At 37.9% G+C, this 15940-nt stretch overlaps 1 protein-coding gene across 3 annotated transcripts in view; it reads left to right on the forward strand.

Annotated features, from left to right (window-relative positions):
• ITPR1 (inositol 1,4,5-trisphosphate receptor type 1) overlaps window positions 1–15940 on the forward strand; it is a 246665-nt gene that overhangs the window by 108927 nt on the left and 121798 nt on the right. For all 3 annotated transcript variants that reach the window (XM_054034479.1, XM_054034481.1, XM_054034482.1), the window contains 9 exons: window positions 1082–1276; window positions 2915–3166; window positions 4432–4573; window positions 5651–5804; window positions 6353–6540; window positions 9193–9331; window positions 11361–11433; window positions 12508–12673; window positions 12768–12938. In XM_054034479.1, the coding sequence (XP_053890454.1) occupies window positions 1082–1276; window positions 2915–3166; window positions 4432–4573; window positions 5651–5804; window positions 6353–6540; window positions 9193–9331; window positions 11361–11433; window positions 12508–12673; window positions 12768–12938 (1480 nt within the window). The remainder of the gene's footprint in view (window positions 1–1081; window positions 1277–2914; window positions 3167–4431; window positions 4574–5650; window positions 5805–6352; window positions 6541–9192; window positions 9332–11360; window positions 11434–12507; window positions 12674–12767; window positions 12939–15940) is intronic.

Consider the following 15940-nt stretch of genomic DNA (forward strand, 5'->3'; position numbering starts at 1 on the left):
GAAAATTTCTCACAGGAAATTTCAGTTTTGCGAAAAGGGCATTTTTAATCAGAAGAATCACTCTGATGAGAAATTATCAACCAGCTCTCTGACCGCTGTGCACATGCCCACAGCAGTGCAAAAGCTGGTATTTTTATAGTCGCCTATTCCACCTCCGGTCAAAATTTCAGTTTTCATCTCTTGGGAACAACCAAACGATGTATGTGTATCCATAACAGGCACCAACTTCCAACTAGCTTCAATAAAGCTGGGTTTACTTGGCATGTGGAATTGAGAGAAGGTTAATATTGAAAAAAGAGGTCAAAAAGAGTAAAATCTAGGTAAACAGGAAAAACCTTGCAGGCGCTATTTCTAGGTTTGACAAGATTAAAAATCTGTTTAATTTGTGCCTCTTGCTTATGTAGTTAGTGACCTTTCTTTTGGCCAGATGCTAAGAACCTTGATTACCATTTTAGGTATGAGGTCATTCTTCTAACTTAATTATGTTTTTGACACCCAAAGAGAATGAAGTTCTGTTCCATTTTCCATTTGTGGGATATTGAATAGATCAAAATTTACTTGATCAATCAAAGAGATTGGGTGAATACATAAATTGATTGATCCTAGATGTTTTTTAAATCAATGCTTCCTACACAGAAGTCTTTTTGGACATTAATTTGTCTTGCCCTAGGTGATACCCTTGTTTCTTCAGCCAGGTAGATAGCCACAAAATTAAATTCCCTTTTATAACCAATCAAAAATATACCATATATCTATGTGGATTACTGTTCACATTCAGTGCTTAGCTCTAACTAGGTTTTAATACCATGCTCATAACAATAGTATCTGAACACCTAAGGTCGTCATGTAGTATAAGGAAATCTCTCTTCTATTTTTCCTACATTATTTGGGATTTTTTGTGTGGACATGTTGAGAGAGAGAAAAAAAACTGTGTATAATACCATGAATGCAAGTCTCCTGAGTGACTATGCAAATCACTGTTACTGTACCCCTGTGCAACTCAGCAGTTGTCCAAAAACAAAATATTTTAAGATATCATGGACTTCATTATTTTGTTGTTTAATCCCTTTCTTTCTGCCAGGTTGGTTCTTTCTCGGTTTGAGTTTGAAGAGGTATCAAGTGGAGAAAACACCTTGGAGGTTGGAGAAGATGAGGAAGAAGTTTGGCTATTCTGGCGAGACAGCAACAAGGAAATCCGCAGTAAGAGTGTCAGAGAGTTGGCTCAGGATGCTAAGGAAGGGCAGAAGGAAGATCGGGATATACTCAGCTATTACAGGTTAACACCGTGTGCAGTAGTTGGTTTTGACAGGGTAATAAGAACTGGATGGGTGAAGGCCTTTTCAGTATAATAATCAGTTAATTAGTGCCAAATAAAGACTCAGAACACTAGACTCAGTACTCAATAGAAAATGATGTAAAGCTTTCTGTACATGGTAAATGCTCTAGAAACACAAAGTTGTGTTTTGATGTCAGATAGAAGTCAAGTAATCAATGTGAGCACAATGAGAAAATGTAAGCATAAATACAGAATAAATGGGGTTCAAAGTGTGTAAGAGTTTGGTAGCATTTATATGCGAGGTAGCATATATCTGTGGTGAGTCTTCTCCTGACAGAGATGCTCATGAGTCCGGCTTTCTCCACAATAGTTTGATTTTCTTCATGAGGATCTTAACTTTAGCTTGTAAAATCTGAGCTGTAATAGGGGTTGTTGAAAGGAAGGTGAGCTAGCACTCAGAGTAAAGGAAAAGGTTGGTTGTAACCTGCAAAAAGCTCTTTCTAAGATGCCACCACAGTTCTATATCATTTCTAGAACTTTATTTGTGAGCTCCAGACTTAGTAGATGTCCTGAAGTTCTCACCGGGACACTATATGAACTTGCAAAAACCCCAAGAAGTTTTGTTTTTTATTTTATTTTTTTATTTTTTTTTGCCTTTTTGCACTATTAAGCCATGCTTCTAATATGAGGCAGTGCTTCCAGATGACTTGGCTAGACACCAGTTTCTTGGCGCATTGTAATTCCAAGTTCCATCTCAGACCAAATTCCTGTGTCTGGGTTATAAACTTTTGAGAATAGTTTGACAGACCGTTGGCTATTGTGGTGCAAAAAGTACCACCAGAATTCCTTTTTAACTACTTATCACTTTGGCCTTGCATATTGTGTTTAAAAACTTTAAATAATTCATCTGGTAAACTTGTTAAAAGGGATTAGAATGGATGTTTTGGATTTGGACTACTTAAGAGTTTCAGGCCCAAAGTGGACCTGTTGTAACTTTGTTTTCTCTCCTTTATCTGTTTGCGAAGTCCATGCAATTCTTAGGAGTTCTTCCCGAAAAAGAATTGTTTAAATGCTCTTAACAGTAATTTCTTCTAACTTTTCAATAACAAACCAATGAGTGTATATATAAAGTGTATATATAATGAAGAGAGTAGGAAGCAATTCTGTAAGGTAAAATTTCATGGACTAGGATACAAAGGAATAAGATTCAATTAAATGCCTTTTAATCTTTTTATTGAAAAACCACCTTCTTTAGAGTTAAGGTCGGTAAGGACTATATAAACACTCATACTCTGCATGTGCTTTAAACTTTAGTTGCTGGGTTATAATAATTATTAGAGTCTGTTGTATTTGCATTCATTTAAATGATAGGTGCCTGTTCTGTTCCTGTTGACTAGATCCTTTGGGAGCAGAAAAAAAAAGTACATGAACTCAATTGTTATATCTACCTGTGACTAATACCTTTATTTGTGTTGGGAAATGATTTATTCTATTTTTAGAGCATCCCGTACCTATTGATTAATATCAGTAACATTTTCTTTTTAACTAAAACATTAATTGCTAAACACTGTTGACATTTTTAGGTGCTTTCCTTATATTGACTTCTGGAAACTAAGGTGTAAGTTTCTTCTCTTATAGATACCAGCTTAATCTTTTTGCTAGAATGTGCCTGGATCGACAGTACTTGGCCATAAATGAAATATCTGGCCAGTTGGATGTGGATCTCATTCTTCGTTGTATGTCTGACGAAAACCTACCGTATGATCTGAGAGCATCGTTCTGCCGGCTGATGCTGCATATGCATGTTGACCGTGATCCCCAAGAACAAGTAACGCCAGTGAAGTATGCTCGTCTGTGGTCTGAGATACCTTCTGAAATTGCTATTGATGAGTAAGTACTTGATGGAGAGGTATGAAAGAGCAGGAAATGAAATAGTTTTTTAATTTAAAAAGAAACAAACCCTACACTAATAAGTCATCTTTATTTACTTCTTTACTGGTGCTATCTCACTAGTCTATTATTGGTATTGAAGCCTGGTGGTATTAAAAACGTGTCTGTGGAGACACTTGCTGAGAAGAACTTCATTGAATAGAAAAGCTCAATTATTTTGTATGGTTGCTGCATTTTATTTTCCCCAAGAGGCAACGTGGTCCAGTGGATAGTGCACTGGGCTGGGATTTGAGACACCAGTGTTCTATTCCTGACTTTACCAATAACTTGCTGCGTGACCTAGGCAAGTCTTAAATCTTTGTGCCTTTGTTTCCTCTCACATCTTGTGTGTCTTGTCTAATCAGGGTGTAAGCTCTTCAGGGCAGGGAACTATCTTTTGGTACAGGACCTAGCACAAAGGGATTCCGATCTTTCGGTTGTGCCCTCTAGTTACTATTGTAATAGAAATAATTTTTAAAATACTTTAATGTGTTCAGATGTTCCAAGCAAGATGATATTTTAAAAGATAAAAATTAACCTGATTTTTATTTGTTTTTTCTGGTCCCAGGGAATAAACACTTCGTATTCTGTTCAGTTGGGGTCTCTAAATCTCTACTGCTTCATTGCAATACTTCACTGCTAAACTTTCCTCCCCCTAGGTTAATTTTCTGAAGGAAATCCAATCGAGCATCTTGAGATTTAAAAGCTAAAGGGAAAAATAAGTGCTCAAGTCAGGCAAACTATTTCCAATAATACATAATTTTAAAAAAAGATTTCCACTACCATCCATAGTCCTAATTGTGGATTTTTCTTTAAAAACTGATCTAGAATGTATATTTAAAAAAATAAAATAGTTTAAACGTTTTTACTTACAGAAAAAAATCCCGTTTGTATCCGGAGTTAGCACTTCGTGGTCACATCTGCTCTCTTCCTGCTGTATGTCACTTGTCACCATTTCCATTAGGAAAATGTTTTTCCTCCTTTCTTTCTTTCTTTCTTTTTATTGGTACGAACCTCGCTTTTTCACATGTTTTTAAAATAGTGCAAAGTGAGCATATGGGACAAAGCAGCAAAAGCCAGGAAATTATGGTCTCAGCTTCCTGTCTCCTTGATTTGGGATAAATTGTTTAACAGCCTTAACCTTATTTAGATCTTGACAAACTTGGATTAAAAAAAAATTCTATTTATGTGCATTTTACATTCAAGTTTAATTTTTTCCCCTCCAGCTATGACAGTAGTGGAACTTCCAAAGATGAAATTAAGGAGAGATTCGCACAAACCATGGAATTTGTGGAGGAGTATTTAAGAGATGTGGTGTGTCAGAGGTTCCCTTTCTCTGATAAAGAGAAAAACAAACTCACTTTTGAGGTAATTATTCCATTTTTATTTTTAATCCCTTTTTCTAAAGTAAAACAACGTTACCTTTAATACAAGTTGAATTGAGGAGGTTACATGTGAGTACTAACCTTCAGCAACTCCCTTCTCCTTGTGAGTAATCGTTACTCATATAAACAGCCCATTGAAGTCAGTAGCCGTTTGCAAGAATAGGTGCTAATGTGGGATAAATAAATAAATACTCACTTGTATTTTAAAAATAATTTGCAGTAGTTATGTTCACTTTTGTGCCCACTTGGATTTGTAAGATCAGGTTTTAGTGGCACAAATGTTTGTGGAACCCAGACTTTGTTTGCATGCACAAGTGTTTGTGCATGAAACGGTTGTACACTCATCCAGTAAGAGAACAGTAGAATATCAATCATATAGTTTACCTTACCAGTTACAACAAACAGCTTGAATAACCTGTCATGAATATGCAGGGCAATGTTTCGTAAATAATCCATAGCTAAAGAAAAATCATTCAGTACTTTTGAATAACAAATACATTCAAGAGATTCACTTCCTACTCGCAGAAAAAAGAGGCTACATTAGGCATAGAAATTATTTGGTAAAAATTATTTGCACAGGTCAAGAAACAGTATATTTTTGGGTCTTGTAGGGAAATTCCAGTTCTTGGCAGTATTAAAGATTTGACTAGATTTGTAGTCCTCTGAAAACTCCCTCTGGTGAGAGTCTGTTTAATGGTTACCAATTGATGTAATAACAGTTATGTAAAATGTGCATTTATAGGTCAAGCCCAAAGAAGTTCTATCTTACTTTATTTACTGCCACACGTCAACAAATATATCATGCTTTTTGCTATAGAATAGTTACAGTAGGTATCAGAAGTCTTGCAATCCTGGACATGTAAATATACCTGTAGATATATATTAGCAAACTTATTTTGATTACTAGAATAAAGAACTATAAAACATAATGGAATTTGCTTATAAAGAGTGGGTCAGACAAATGGTCAATTAAGATCATAAGTGTAACTAAAAGTCAAGAAACAAACTGAGGTTTTGTGGCAAAAATAAGGGTTTTGATCAATACTTTCATTTTTAATAGGTTGTGAACTTAGCCAGAAACCTGATATATTTTGGTTTCTACAACTTCTGTGACCTCCTAAGACTAACCAAAATCCTCCTGGCTATATTAGACTGCGTGCATATTGCTACTATTTTCCCCATTACCAAAATGGCAAAAGGAGAAGAAAGTAAAGGTAAGACTGAAAAAAATTATATGGGGAACTCCTGAGTGGAAGTGGAGGATTTCTTGGCCTCATTAATTTTATCTGAATACATGAAATGGGCATCAACATTTTCCCTTTTATCCACTGAATTCTTGGTGGTTTCCGGAGGGATAGCTCAGTGGTTTGAGCATTGGCCTGCTAAACCCAGGGTTGTAAATTCAATCCTTGAGGGGGCCACTTGGGAATCTGGGGCAAAATCAGTACTTGGTCCTGCTAGTGAAGGCAGGGGGCTGGACTTGATGACCTTTCAAGGTCCCTTCCAGTTCTAGGAGATGGGATATCTCCATTTTTTTTTTTTTTTTTTTTTTTTTTTTTTTAATTGGGAGACTAATCTAAGGGGAAGATTTCTAAAGGAGGGTGGGTGCCTCACTGCCCTTTGTGTCTTTTTGAAAATAATCCCTTTGTTTCATATGAAGCCGGTTTGTTTTTTCATGAGCTGTGAATGGCCACTTATCCTCTTGGTGCATGCAAAGTGCACTTATCTTATTCTTACTGTGTTTTTACCTGCCTCTCTGAAGGGAGCAATGTGATGAGATCAATTCATGGGGTTGGTGAGCTGATGACCCAGGTTGTACTCAGAGGTGGTGGATTCTTGCCCCTTACTCCACTTGCTACTGCTCCTGAGGGTAATGTCAAACAGAGTGAACCAGAGAAAGAAGATATCCTGGTAATGGACACCAAGCTGAAAATCATCGAAATACTTCAGGTACTAGAGATACAGTGGAATATAGTGTTAGGTGGGGTCTCAAATCCTGTGTTGTGATGCTTGCATCTGACACTACATCTTAACTAGATGTTAGGGAGTGCTTAGGAGGAGATGGTCCCTTCCAGTCCATTGCTGCCAGGATAGTCTTCTCATGCTTAGAAGGTGTTGCAGAGGCAAACACATAACCCTGTGAAACACTTTTTGCACACCCCTATGGCAGAGATTATCTTCTGAATGGGAGTTGCTAGTTGTGCACATGGGTGACTCAGAGCTGAACTAAAGGTCAACGCTCCATCTTTCTGGCATAGCAGGTCTTTAGCCACTTACCGTGCTATTTAACAGTTAATAATTTTTATAGGGCTGGCTGCCTTAAGTGGATAGTTAATATTCCCCTGGCCTGCCCCATCAAACAACTTCTTGTAACTTTCTAGGGTATCTTATAGTGGATGGCTAGGTAAACTGCCTTTGTTTGGTATCAGGGGGTAGCCGTGTTAGTCTGTATCTACAAAAACAACAAGGAGTCTGGTGGTACCTTAAAGGCTAACAGATTTATTTGGGCATAAGTTTTCGTGAGGAAAAAACCTTACTTCTTCGGATGCATCCGAAGAAGTGAGGTTTTTACTCACGAAAGCTTATGCCCAAATAAATCTGTTAGTCTTTAAGGTGCCACCAGACTCCTTGTTGTTTTTGCCTTTGTTTGATAACTCTACAGCAGGGGAAGTGTCCTGCATATAGAATAAAACACATTTGACTGGTCACTACATTTTCCTAACAGTCTTGATTATAAGCCACTGATACCATGAAGCCATAAGGGTGATTTCAGCCCCCCTCCGCCAGATATAACGTTGTGGTAATGATAATGCTTCAAAAGTGAGCAGAGGCCCTTTATAGACAGAAAGGAGAACAGTCCCCCTTATGGTGATTTTTACAGTCTAATTCACATAGCCTAAATGCTGCTGGTACCCCCGCTGGGTAAAAGAATGCCAAACAGCAATAAAGCTACACATAAGGAGTTTTCATTGAGTTTGCTTGAGCCACCAGTGGTCCTCTGTGTAGCGAGGTGAGGGACTGGCTTTGTGTTTATATGGAAGAAACAGTGTGTACAGAAGGCTTGCAGTGGGATAAAATGAAATATCACAATTTATAAACCTGATTAAAGATAAATATCACTTTTATGGGCTGGAATGGGGCGTTTGATGGTAGATTCTCTTGTTACTTTAGACAACATTATTGAAAAACATGGGTAACAAAATTTGACCCCATTTTTGCAGTAATTGTTAAAGCAGAGCAGTATATTGGACATGATCATGCAGTCTGTCATAATGGAACAGGGAAATTAGAAACGGAGTTAAATTAATAAAAATTGTATAGGATTCTTGAATAAAATATATAATTATACAGGAAAGTAGATTACTTCTAATTCAGATCTTGAGGTAGAAAGTTTAGATGTCCAGACTCAAAGTTGTTCTATTAATTTGGGGGATTTAATTTTTAAAGGTGGGGTTTTTGTGTTTTTGTTTTTTTGTTTTTGTTTTTTTTATAAGATTGAGGGGTTTAAAACATTTAAAAAGGCATAAGGAGAGGCTTTGTCCTTTGTTTGTTACTTACTTTTCCCTGTTAAAAGGGGAGGGGTAAAATCAAGGAAAATGTATCCATGCTTGTAAAGATGTATTGATGACTAAACAGTTGAGAAGACATAAATTTAAGGTTTTAAAACCAGAATTTATTAAATATGGGGCAAATGTAGCAATATTTATCCCTGCCAAAATACATGATTAATGATGAAAGTAAGTATATCTTCTTACGTAGGGATGATACGAGACACTCCTTGGATGGTACATCTCTCCCCAAGGGAGCAGTAAGATGTTAATGTTGTAAAACAGGATATCAAAGTTCATGTTTGCCTGTTTCCGTTAGTACTGACTGAACTCTTAACCAATGATTGGTTTATACTACATGTTTTATTTAAACCCTATGACACATCTACAAAGGAAGTGTGGTACGTTGATTAGGGTGTCTAGTCATAAGAACTGGGTTTGATTCCCTGCTCTGTCTTAAGCTTCAAGCGTGACCTTTGGCAATTTGGTTAGGCCCAGATTTTTAAAGCTATTTCAATGTCGTTGTGCTCAGTTTCAGAATGCCTAACTGATTTAGGAGCCTACATTTCATTTTCCGAAGGAATTTTGGCACTTCTGAGTCTGAATTCCATTGACAGTTGATGGGATTGAAACCAATGCCTATGCATCACAGGGGTGTTGTGAGGATAAATACATTAAATTGTCAAGCACTCAGGTACTCCAGTAATGGGCGGGAGGAAAGAGGTGCATAGAAGTACCCATTAAATCTTTCTTAGATATTTTTGCATTCATGGTTCTTTAAATTGACCTTATACATTTGGTTACGCTTGTAGCAGAATCTTTTAAAATAGAATCTTTTAAAATAAAACCCCCCAAAGTACTGAATTTTAGATTACTTAAAAAAGGGATTTTGGTTCATTCCCCTCCCTTCATAGTAAAATCTGCAGTTTTCTGAGTATGTGGATCTCAGCTGTTAGTTTACACAGAGTGCAGTGTTACAGTCTTGAGAGGTATAGAGACGTGATGTAAAAATAACATGTCTATTTCCATTTTTTTAAAAACTTTGAATCATCAGTTTATTTTGAATGTGAGGTTGGATTACAGAATCTCGTGCCTACTGTGTATATTTAAATGCGAGTTCGATGAAAGCAATGCACAGACCTCTGAATCACCTACTGGAAGCAGTAACCAAGAGGCCCCAACTAATGTACCAGGTTAGTTATTTCATAAAAAGCTTTTTAAAGAAATGGTGGGGGTGCCTTAATGACCGAAGTCCTGATTCAGCAATGTACTCCAGCTCATGCTTGACTTTAGGCACATGAGTGGCCCCACTGAAGTCAGGAACATTGCTAAATCAGGTTCTAAGTGTGACAATTACATTGCATATCTTTTCCACGTAGAGCAAAAACTAGAATTGTTGTCACTCCCTCTTGTTGCCATGAATTCAGTAATTGTACCCGTCTCCGTCTCTATGAGCATTACAAAATTCCTTTAAAATGCATTTTGAAAATTAATTTATCATGGCCCCAAACAAGGACTTGCCTTGTTATTTTCAAACAAAGTTAAAGTGATCCACAATCTACCTGACCACTACCCCAGCAAAGTAGCCTCCAACCCAATCTACCTCCTCCCAAAACAAATCCTGGGAAAAAAGGTGAGTCTTGCAGATTTTCCTGGAGGTCTCTAAATCTGAATTTTGGTGGACCAAAGTGGGAAAGAAGTTGTACAGCAAAGGCCCCCGCACTGGGTCTCTTCTGATTAAAACCACGATGCTGAAAACTTGTGCCCCTCAGATGTTGCTAAACTGCTGTGGTATCACCTAGGGAGAGAGGTGATGTCCTGTAGCCAGAATCTGAAACACTTAAGGCTTGAGAAGTCCTAAACTAAAGTATTTATATTTGATCTGTGTGACTTATTGTGCTGAAAATAGGATTTTTTAAATCAATTTGAGGATCTGTTCTCTAGATGCCAGAGAGGTTTTAGATGTGTAACTTCTCCGCACCGCAAGAGAACAAATATTTTAGTTTCCACTCCAGTCTCTTGCTCTTGTAGTGTCTCTTGCTCTTGGACTGGAGGGTAGAATGACAGGCTTCTGGTCTGGGCCTTTGTAGTCAGGCTGCTTAGAACGCCCCTTGAGTTGAAGCAGTGCAGATCTATGTACTTGTTGTATTCAATGTGAATTTAAAGTGAAAGAGTGTAAATAGTTCTCAGACAGATGTATCTTCCCCTTGCTGTGCCCACTGCTCACAAGAAAGATTGAATCAGGGCCCTGTTATAATGGGGAACTTGAATCTGGAGGCCAGAATTAAAGTAAGATGTCAAGGACCCTATCTTGCAAGATGCAGAGTTTCTTCAGCTCCTGCTGACTTCAATGAGAACTGTTAATGCTTAGCACCTCATAAATCCAGCCCTGTGTGAGCAAAATGGTTACCTGAGATGAGGCTTCACCAGCCTCTGCAGGCAGTGGGGTGGGCTAGGTGATCTAATTGACATATCCTCTAATTACTAAGATTCTAGCTAAAACTTTTTAGCTATTTCCTTGCCAAAAAGCAAGGACTGACATTTACTCTGTGTCTGTACCATGACTAGCACAATGGGACCTAGACCTGACTAAGCTTTCTAGGTATTCCCAGTCAGAAAAAGTGAGATTGGGGAATAGCAGAGAGGAAAAAACTTCCATATTTATTTCCCAGGAAGCAGTGTTCATTTGGGAAATTTTCTAAGAATATGGCAGACATTGTTTGCCTCGTATATTTTTATTCTAGAATAGTAATTCTTGTTAACCTTCTGGCACGTACCTCCTGCTGTGAGGGGCAAAGGCCTTGGTGATGTTAGAAAGTGATTCCTGTCATCAAGGGTTTAATTGCTTAAAGCTGTCAATTAATAACAGAAATGCAGGGCATTTCCTGGGGTCGATGGTGGCCCATCAAGTCAGACGCTAATTCCCATCAATGCTTTGCTCTGAAGCAGCTACTGAAAGTATAAGCTAAAAATCGGTGATGGAGGAAGAAACATGGCTATCTGTGAAGTGGTTCAGTAGTTTAACTGGTGAATAGAGATCATTAAGAAATGCCTTACATTAGTTTCTCAGACAGCATCAATCAACATACTATTCAGCTCATATTGGTCCATTCTGCTAAATTTGTGTTACCACTTACAACTTAAGATTTCTTTAGGCTGCCAAAACAGCTACAGTTTGTATCTCTGACACAATAATCTTATGTGCGTATTTCTACTTTCCAGGAGCCTTAGACTTTGAACATATTGAAGAACAAGCTGAAGGGATCTTTGGCGGAAGGAAAGTATCTCTTCATTAGTACGTCTATGGACATAGTTGCTTGAAAACTTTTGTTTTGACAGAATATCTTTGATGGAATTTAAGACTCTTCTCCAAAAAGGAATTTTTAAATGTAATTGTTCACCAATAGAAGTAAATGTTTTAAATTTCTGTTTTATACATTTTTAAATTGCATCTACGCTCAGCATGTTCTGGAAATCTACCAGACTCTCAAAATAATCATACTTGTTTCCTATGTTTCCACCCAACTCACTTTCCTGTGACCTGTTGTCTTACACGTGAGGCTCTTCTGATTATTATATAGCCTGGAGTTTAAGTACCAGCATACTCAACAAAATAAAATTTAAGGTTTTGTAGCTTTGTGTCCCCAGTAACAGAGTGAGTATTCCAGTCACCTTTTTAAACCTGGGGGTACAAAAATCCATTGGCTATAAAGGCGCTCTCTCGATTAAACAGTAATGTCCTTTAGGATTAAAAGCCAAGAAAAGAGTTAAAGCCTTTCTTCAAGCTAGGAAAGCAAAGAAATCAAAAAGCAGGGATTTCTCCAAGTAGAAGATTTTCATGCAAGTGTAATCGCTTCATGATTCTGCTCTGCGCTTGCATGTGAGAGAGCGTGCTTGAGTATTGATGTGTAGATCTGAAGAGAATTTTACTTACAGCCTAGATGAATCTCACAACTCTTGAGTATGAGACTTCTGATTCTACTGATATTTTGGCCATGCTCAACTAACTGCAAACACACAGCATTCAGCACAGAATACCCAGGAGTCTAGGACTTTGTGTTCCATTTAGCAGGGACTAGTAGTATTGCTTATATCATCTCTTCAAGCCTCCTGCCACTGGAGGGCAGATCAATGACAAACTGGAACACTTGAGCAGATCTGACGTTCCATCCAACAGAGGATAGTGCTCCTGTTGTCCCTAACTTGTTCAAAGCCAACAGCAAATGAGAGCCCCAGATTGCTCTAATTTTAATGTGGTTTCCATAGCAAAATTATAAATGCAGCTGCAATAATTTCCTGTATACAAAAAGTTGGTTGTTTTATTAAGGTGGGGGAGAAGTTAGTTTACTCTGCATTTGGTTCTTTTCAGTGACGAGAACACCCCATTAGATTTGGATGATCATGGCGGCAGGACTTTCCTTAGAGTTTTGCTCCACTTAACCATGCACGATTACCCTCCACTGGTATCTGGGGCACTTCAGCTACTCTTCAGGCATTTTAGTCAGAGACAAGAAGTTCTTCAAGCATTTAAACAGGTATGTGTGGCTATTATGTATATGTCCCCTTTCTGCATGCATGTGTTGCAAGTTTTAAAATCTCTGTGCAACTAATGGATTGCATTCATATAAGGTTCAACTGCTTGTTACCAGCCAAGATGTTGACAACTATAAGCAGATAAAACAAGATTTGGACCAATTGAGGTCTATTGTGGAAAAATCAGAACTTTGGGTTTACAAAGGCCAGGGTCCTGATGAGACTATGGATGGAGCACCAGGTGAAAACGAACATAAGAAAAAGGAGGTAAGCCCTTGCATCTTGGTAGTCAATTTATGTGAACTATTGGAATATCCATTTGGGTAAATAATGTCTGTACCATATTTAAGATGCAGTGTGGGGGCTGTGAACCAGGGCTTACAGCTCCCTGACGCGAGCCCAGCTGCACCCTGGCTCTTCGCTCCCAGCTGGGAGTGCGGGGCAGGGAGCACTTGGGGCTTCTCACCTCTGGTGGGAAGATCCACACCTGGAGTCCAGTCAGCTGCCAGGCTACGGAGCTGGAAACCCAGTTTTCCAGTGGAGCCATGAAATTGACAAGACAGCCAACAGCTGATGTAAGTAAGGCAACATCTACACGGACACTGGGTCGCCCTACCTACACCGATATAAGCCCTGCGTCTCTCGTGGAGGTGGAATTATGTCGGTGTAGTAGGGCATTTACATCAGTGGAAGCAAGCCTGTAGTGTAGACACTATCACAGTTAGGTCGACCTAACTCCGCTGTTTACAGCAAGCCAGAGATTCAATCAAATATAAGGCAGAGGTGGGTAGTGATGGGAGTTAACAGTATGTGGACGTGAATAGCTATTGTTAGTGGTCAATAAGAATAAGTTATTCATTGCCTTTCATACAGATAGAACCCAAAATCTGCTCTACAGAATTAATATAATTTCAGTTGAATAATAGTGGAGAGAGAGGTATGTTGTGGGGAATGCATGACTGCAGACAGAGTGTGACAACTGATAAAGAGGGGATAGGATGTTGTTGTTCTGTAAAAACACTCTACCCTTGTACTCTGGCAGAGGGATTACTGTGACTTAACACAAAACCACTTTTTAATACCCAGGTGAATTTGATTTAAACCAAATTGATTTAAATCATGATTTAAATCACTAGTCAGGAAGACTCGATTTAATCGTGGATTTCTACATAAAAGTGCATTCTTGTTGGTTGTTATAACCTTAATACATATTCTTCACAACTCAGAGATAGATGTAGGTTTCACTTTTAGAAGCTACACACTATACATTTGAAATGATTTATTTTGAAAACTTTTCAGATTAGCTTTACAGCTATATCAGAAAATGAATGATTGTTTGGTTATTTTATTTACCAAAGGTAATTGAAGCAGATATTTATGAAGTCACTGGGAGGTGATCTATCTCCAATTCAACAGGTTAATGATTAATATTTGGAGGATTTTCTTGCCATGTTGTATTAGGAAGAGAACATCACCAGACAGACATTTAAATTGTTTTATTTAACTAAAACAACAACGTTGTGTATTTTGGATTTTTTTCTTCAACAGCAAACGTATAATATTTTAACAAAACAAGCATATGAATTTTTGAATGTAGTTAAACGTTCACGTTTTTTAAAATCAGGTTTGTTTTTGTTAAAATTGTTTTTAACTAAAATAGTGAAATGAAATATTAAAAAAACAAAAATTAAATAGACTATGTCAGCCAGGTCAACATGATAAACTTAAAATATTAGCTTCTGCAGCTAACTCAGTCGTCTTCACGTTCATTTTCCTGTTTGTTCATAATCTGGAAAAGAAAAACAAGCTTTCCTGCTTTTTCAGGTCCCAAACAATTTCTCAATTTGGAATGAATTAGTCCAAAGGAAGAAAATATTTTTTCTACACTGGCAGAAGAAGCTACTGCTGTTAAAAATGAGACTATCACTTCAACAGTCTCTGAATCCAAGTGCTTAAGTGACTTCCACCAGTTCACTGGTGTGATTTTTCTTTAAAACATCATCAGCAAACATATATTTCGCCCTTAGCTCTGAAGTTTATTATAGTTGGCATTATGGAGGGTTGATTGCTGGATGTCTATGTCATAGCCAACTCCTCTTCTTCAGCAGTTAAGCTTTGACCCTGGTACCGAGTATGGAGAATATTTGCAAGAAAATGAGGTGGAGATAGTGCTTGTCCCATTCATTTTTTTAAGCTTGTAATTTAACTCTGTCGTTGCATGTTTCTTTTTTTAAGATCTCACTCAGTGCCTTCCAAATTTCAACAGCATCGGCAATAAAACAGCTATTTCCCTGCATTTTGTTCAATTCTACAGAAATAGGCTTCAGGGTACTCAGCATATGTTCAACATTTCTCTTAAGCCCAATGCTGAGAACTTTGGCTGTGACAGTGCCATCTATTTTTTCACGATTTTGTTCACAAACTGTCATCAGATTAGGCAAATTCTTTATATAGTGCTCAAAACAGTCCACTACTGAGTTCTATCGCACGTCTTGTGGGAGAGTTAGTTTGGTTCCTTCCACTTTTTTCAGAACAGCTGCTGCAAAGTGGCTGTTATGGAAGTATTTTGCAATTTCAACAACATTAGCCTTTATTTCTGGAACACTGAATTCTTTGGCTAGGAGGTGCATCAAATGGGTACTGCAACCGTATGTTATTAGCTTGGGAATCTCTTCACTCTCTTCCAAATAATTTCTTCTCATCTTGGATACATTTGCAGCATTGTCTGTGATCAAGCTGCGTACTAGACATTTGATTTTTTTTTCAGTTTGTTATAGCTTTTACTGCTACTTGTAAGTATTCTGCTGTGTGTGCATTTCCTGATGTATCAATTGTTTCTGTAAGGAAGACATTCCCTTCTTCTGCTGTCACACAAGCACATACAACAGGATCATTGTGGACATTGCTTCACCCATCAAGATTCAGGTTAACAATTTTACCCTCTACGCCTTTTGCACACTGCTCAATTTCTCTTTCATACACTTTATCCAGCAGTTTGCCTGTGACAGCTGCTCTGTTGGGTGGAATGTATCCTGGTCTTAGTGACTGAACCATGTTAATGAAGTGTGGGTTCTCAAACATACGGAAAGGAGAGTTTGTTGCATAAACAAACTGGGCAATTTTTTCATCAGTTACCTCTTTTTGTAATCTACTGGTTCTTATCACAAACTTATTTATGGCTGTTCCTGGATGATGGATATTTTTTTTCTTTTTGCTACAGGTGATATACTGTGGCTATGTGACATACATGATGGGACTGAAACACTATC

This window comes from Malaclemys terrapin, chromosome 7, assembly GCF_027887155.1.
Source record: "Malaclemys terrapin pileata isolate rMalTer1 chromosome 7, rMalTer1.hap1, whole genome shotgun sequence".
Classification (NCBI taxonomy): domain Eukaryota; kingdom Metazoa; phylum Chordata; order Testudines; family Emydidae; genus Malaclemys; species Malaclemys terrapin.